Source organism: Phaethon lepturus, unplaced genomic scaffold, assembly GCF_000687285.1.
Source record: "Phaethon lepturus isolate BGI_N335 unplaced genomic scaffold, ASM68728v1 scaffold40408, whole genome shotgun sequence".
Taxonomy (NCBI): Eukaryota; Metazoa; Chordata; class Aves; order Phaethontiformes; family Phaethontidae; genus Phaethon; species Phaethon lepturus.
The window spans coordinates 1-5,248 of record NW_010557563.1 but is presented as its reverse complement, the minus strand read 5'-3'; the positions used below and the strand labels follow the sequence as shown (position 1 = coordinate 5,248).

Below are 5,248 nucleotides of genomic sequence, written 5' to 3'. Positions count from 1 at the left end.
CCCATCCCCCCGACTCACACAGTGGTCAGGCGCTGACGGTCCACCGAGATGGTTTGGCAGGTGGAATGCAGCTCCACACGGGCTGTCGACTCTGTCGCGTCCTTCACCACCCCGATGTAGCCTGTAGGGTGGGATGGGGGCTCAGGGTGGGGGTCCGGGCCTCCTTGAGACCCCCTCCCCTGCTTGGGGGGGACAAACAGGCACCCAGCACCCCACTGGAAGGCACCCACCTTTGTAAGGTCCTTGGGAGATGCGCACCGTCTGCCCGATGAGGTCGTTATCCCGCCGCCCGCGGCCACGGCTCATGCCGCCACCACCAAAACCACCACGTTGGCCTGCAGGATCGAGACAGGGCTCGGGGGCGTCCTCAGGGACACCCCCCCAGCCTCGGGGACACCCAACACTCACCAGCCCCGCTGGGGTGCATCGGGCTGCTGATACGAGGGCTCATGGGGGCGAAGCCGCCCACGGTGAAGTTGGTGACGTCCCGTGGCTGCGAGAGAGAAAGAAAACGGTGCCTGGAGGTGGGGGCAGCAACAAAACTGGGGGACTGCAGCCCCCCCAGCAGTCCCTGGGGGTGTCCCTGGTGCATCCCCACCTTGGAGCCGCCTGCCAGGACGAGGTGCCGGGTCTTGCAGACAAACATGCCACCGTTCTCCACCAGCTTCTTGCAGTGCAGGAAAGCGAAGCCCCGGAAAAGGTGCCGGATCTCCCCCTCGCGGCCCTGCCCCAGTAAAAGGGGTGGTTAAGCCCCGGTAAAAGAGGCGGGGGAGAGTCCTGGAGAGGTGATTAGATCCTCCCCTCGGGAATGGGAAGGACCCAGGGGGCTGTGGTGTCCCCTTGGTGCTGGGAAGGATGCAGGGGGGTGCCAGGAGGAACCCCAAATATACCAGGCACCCCCCCATGGTGCCAGGAGTGACGCGGCTCACCCCAGGGATGGTCCCTGAAGCATGGACAGACCCAGAGCATCCCTGGGGGCACCCGAAGCATCACCCCCCCAGGCCTGCCCCCGCTGAAACACCGTAAGGTCGTACCGAGTGAGGCCCGTCTATGACTTTGACAATGTCCTTGACGTGGATGTTGTTCTGCTCCGAGTCGAGAGCGACAGCAAAGCGGTTGTCCTTCTTCCTGGTGACGGCCTGGTGCCGCACTGTCACCACCTTCCCGTACATGTTCAGCACCTGCAGGGACAGCGAGAGGCCGGGAGGGGGGTGGCAAGAAACGGAGACCCCCCTGGGGTGGAGGACACGGATGCGGCATGGGGATGAGCGTGGAAACCGCCCTGGGACATAGGCACAGCTCCTCCAGGCGTCCTCGGGGAGATGGGACTTACCTGGAAGGTCTCCCGCTCCAGGCGGACGATGACGCCCACTGTTTGGGGGTCCAGCTGCACCAGCTCGCCCCACTCGTGTTGCCCCCCGACATCCACGCCAGATGCTGTCTCCGAGCAGAGTTGCAGGTCCCGTGGCAGAACCTTGAGCTGGTGGCGAGAAGTGAGGCACAGCCATTTCCCCTCTTTTTTCTCCCCAAAAAACAGTCTGTTTTGGGGCAGGACACAGCACCGAGCTGGACTTTTCACCCCCCCAAATACCTCATGCATGGTGAGGTCAGAGAAGAGGATGACGAAGTTTTCCTCCACCCTCACGATCAGCCCTGTGTCGCCCTCAAAACGCCCTGCGATCACCTTGACGTGGTCGCCCATCTTGAAATACTTCCGCAGCTCCTGAGCGGGGAACTCCAGCATGTCCTGGGTGGGCGGAAGAGAACGCCGTGGGCACAGGGAAACGGGGCTGGGGGGGTCCTGGGGTGGCCGCAGCGGCCCCAGGAATCACCTGGCGCTGTTTCCTGGGGACTCCCTGACCTTCAAGTCCTCGTGTTTGGGCATGATGGTGATCTTGTTGCCATCGACGCTGAGGATTTTGCCTTGCAGGTTGATCAGCTCGCCCTCGCACACCTCCACGTTGTCACCAGGCTGGAAGTTGTGCTCTCGTTCCTTCCCTGGGGTGATGGCGGGGACAGTGAGGGGTCGGTGCCACGGGGACGGCACCGCAGGGACAGCGGTGGCACTCGCTTACCCGTGCTCTCCGTCACCACCTCCAGATCGATGCCTTCAGGCTGGTCCTCGAACTTCTCCAGTTCTGACAGAGTGGGCTTCACCCCCTCTGTTATCTGCCAAGAGCGGAGCCGGTGGCCAAAACCCTCCCCCCTGAGGAGCCTCCAGCCTCCCAACGCCCCTCAGTGCTAGAAAGGGGGCAGTTTTGGGGGAAAAAAGGTGGGTTTTAGCTTCAAACCCTGGCATGGCGGAGTAGCAGTGCTCACCACGGCTGACATGGCGAAGCTCTTGAAGAGGAATCCCTTGCGGCTATAGCGGTTGCCTTCAAAGATGAGAAAGTCGCCGTCGGATGCCACGTCACCTCCCAGCGACCTGGGACAAAACCCAAATCACCCCTTTGGTGAGCAGGAGCCCCCCAGGGATGAAAGCTCCCCCAGGGGGGTGGTTTTGGGCCGCGCCTGATGTCCCCTGTCACAGAGACGGTTACCTACCGGATCTTCTCGGCATCAAAAAGCCGTTGGGGGGGTCGCTTGAACTTTTTCCTCTTGGCAAACCAGTCCTTCTGCAGGGTGGGGGGCAACAGGGAGTGAGCGAAGGGTGGTGGGGCGGTGGCAGTGCCAGCAGCAGTGCGGCATAGATCCGCTTACCAGGCTCATGCGGGCTTTGATCCGGTCGAAGTCGATGCGAGGGATCATCTTGAGGGAGATCTGATTCTGGCTGGGCTCCACGTAATCCACCTGGGGGACACAAATGCAGGGTAAGCCAGGTGTGCAGCCCCACCATGGTGTTCCCGTCTCCTTCCTCTCCTCACCTGGGCGATGTCATCCTTGTAGATCCCCCTTTTGAGGCGCACCCAAGATTTGGGCTTGAGGTTGGTGACCTCCTTCACCACCTTGAGAACGTCGGTCATCTCCTTGATGGGGACCATCTGCTGGTTCCAGTAGCCCATGCGCAGGTTGCCCACCCCCTCAATTGCCTGCTTGACGTGGGTCTGCTTGTAGGCTTCCACGTAGATGTATCCCTTGACGTGCTCAGGGGCCACCACTGACTTGATCTGCAGGGGCTGGAGGACAAGGGGAGGTGTTGGGGACACGTTGGGGACACCATGGCGCTGCCACCCCCTGGTCCAGCCGCAGACTGGCTCCCCCAGGGCCTCACTGTATCAGTGAACTGGTAAGCAATGAACTTCCGCATGAGGGCGATGGCCGTGGCACGCTCCTCGCCGATCTGGGGACAAAAAGAACGTTTTGGGGATCGGGATGAGGCCCCCCTGCACCACACCAAGCCCCCGTGTCCCTCCCCAGCACCCACCTTGCACTTCACAGTCCAGAGATTGGGATCCCTATGTGGGGGTGGAGAGGGAAACACCATTACAGAGTAGCCCATCTCGATTTGCTCCTTTTTCTCCCCAAAACCACATGGGTTTCCCCCCCGAGACACCCTGTGACTCACTTGACTCCGGGCAGCAGCTGCTGCTGCGTGATGTCGTCCGAGAGCTCATCAGAGCCACCGTAAACACTGAAAAAAAAGAGAAAATTATAAAAAAGTAACAAAAAGGACAGGTGGTGGGGAGGATGCTCTCTGTTGGGCTGCAGATGGGGACTCACGTCTCTCCCACTGAGGACTTGGCGTATTTCTTCATGTAATACTCGCCCAGCTCCTCTTCGCGCTGGTCCCTGGGGAGAGGAAAGGAGAAGGAGAGGCGTCAGCCCAGATCACGCCACCCTGATGGACAGATGGACACATGGACGGAGCCACCGTCACCTCCAGAGGTTCTGCAGCCGCCGAGCGCCGGAGCGATCCTCATCCAGCACCACGTTATCGATGTTGGAAGCTGCAAGGAACACGAAGGTCAGGATGTTGCACTCAGAAGATGGCGTGGGGGGGTGGGCTGGGCTTGCTTGGCCCCGGAAGGGGACACACACACACCCCGAGGGGAAATGTGGGGGGACAGCAGGGTGATTTGGGCTTACCTTCGATCTCTTCTGCTCAGGAGGAAGGAGTGGCGGTGGAGGATGGAGCAAATAATAGCAGCAAAACCACCCGTGGGTGAGGGGGGAACAAAGGGGAAGGAATCAAAATTCAGACAGTGGCACGGGGGGAAAAGGAGGGGGGGAAATAAAAGCAAAAGAAAAACCCCAGGCAAGTGCGGATGAGATGTGCTGAGTGGACGGAGACGTGGGGAGGGAGGGAAGGACAGACAGTGGGAGGCAGGGTAGACACGCCAGCCCTCCCACTCCCTCTCAAGTGATGGGATTTTAGGGGAAAAAGGGACTGGGAGGGGGGATAAGAGCTGGAGGGCGTGGGTTGGCCCCCACAGAGCCAGCACTGCGGGGCTGCGTATCCATCCTCTTCCTCAGGCCTCCAGGACAGGAAAAGGGCCCGGGGGGGCCCCCAAAGCGGCATGGGGATGCTCCTCACCTTTCTCCAGAATGTCCTCGGCCCCGTCTTCCCACTGATCCTCGTCCTCGTACTCATCATCCACGTCTGGTGGGGTTCAGGGTAGTGAGCAGGGCTGGGGGGGTGGCAGCGAGCCCCCGCAATGCCCCTTTAGCCCCCTCCAGCTCACCAGCCTCATCCAGGATGAAGCCGCCATGGCGCGGCTTTTTAGCCGGTCGGTCGTCATCTTCCTCCTCTTCCTCCTCGTCATACTCCTCCTCCTCTTCCTCCTCCTCCTCCTCGGCCTCCTCCTTCTCACTACCAGCCACGCTGGCACGCTCCTCCTCGGCCTGGGGAGTATGGGGTGTGAGGGAGGGCACCCACATGCACCCCACCACCAGCTGTAGCCTTCAGCCTCACCTCGTTCTCCTCAGCCTCCTCAGCCTCACTGCTGCGCTCGCTCTCGTCCTCCGAGAAGTTGCTGTCGTCACTGTCCGACATGGCGGCACTGGGGGTTCTGGGGGGGGTGATAGGGGCGTCCCAGGAGGATGGACAGAGTGGTTTGGGGATGTCCTGTGGGGGTCTGGGGAAGTGGGGGTGCCTTGGGAGGACCTGAAGGACAGGCAGGGGAGTCTGGGGGTGTCCTGGCAGGACTTTGGGGATAGAGGGAGATGGGGCTGCCCCGGGGGAACCTGGAAAAGCAGGCAGGATGATCTGGAGGTGTCCTGAGGAGGCCTCGGGGTGTTCTGGGGGGTGCGCAAGGGGGTCTGGGCATGTGATATGGGAGTGTCCCGGGCTGGGAGAAGGAACAGATCG

The 5,248-nt window shown here is 61.4% G+C and overlaps 1 protein-coding gene across 1 annotated transcript in view; it reads right to left on the bottom strand.

Moving 5' to 3' along the window:
* The window catches only part of SUPT5H (suppressor of Ty 5 homolog (S. cerevisiae)), a gene marked incomplete at its 3' end in the record, with an annotated part of 5,223 nt that extends 290 nt beyond the window's left edge, over positions 1-4,933 (bottom strand). Inside the window, exons 1-22 of the mRNA XM_010292797.1 lie at positions 4,853-4,933; positions 4,623-4,782; positions 4,475-4,540; positions 4,027-4,038; positions 3,818-3,887; positions 3,661-3,729; positions 3,506-3,571; positions 3,365-3,395; positions 3,212-3,280; positions 2,865-3,116; positions 2,701-2,790; positions 2,545-2,615; positions 2,320-2,425; positions 2,076-2,169; positions 1,862-1,998; positions 1,592-1,747; positions 1,334-1,480; positions 1,035-1,181; positions 599-724; positions 409-493; positions 231-335; positions 19-121 (exon numbers count right to left, since the gene is read on the bottom strand). Of these exons, the coding sequence (XP_010291099.1) occupies positions 19-121; positions 231-335; positions 409-493; positions 599-724; positions 1,035-1,181; positions 1,334-1,480; positions 1,592-1,747; positions 1,862-1,998; positions 2,076-2,169; positions 2,320-2,425; positions 2,545-2,615; positions 2,701-2,790; positions 2,865-3,116; positions 3,212-3,280; positions 3,365-3,395; positions 3,506-3,571; positions 3,661-3,729; positions 3,818-3,887; positions 4,027-4,038; positions 4,475-4,540; positions 4,623-4,782; positions 4,853-4,933 (2,243 nt within the window). The remainder of the gene's footprint in view (positions 1-18; positions 122-230; positions 336-408; positions 494-598; positions 725-1,034; positions 1,182-1,333; positions 1,481-1,591; positions 1,748-1,861; positions 1,999-2,075; positions 2,170-2,319; positions 2,426-2,544; positions 2,616-2,700; positions 2,791-2,864; positions 3,117-3,211; positions 3,281-3,364; positions 3,396-3,505; positions 3,572-3,660; positions 3,730-3,817; positions 3,888-4,026; positions 4,039-4,474; positions 4,541-4,622; positions 4,783-4,852) is intronic.
* Between the last annotated feature and the right edge of the window lie 315 nt (positions 4,934-5,248).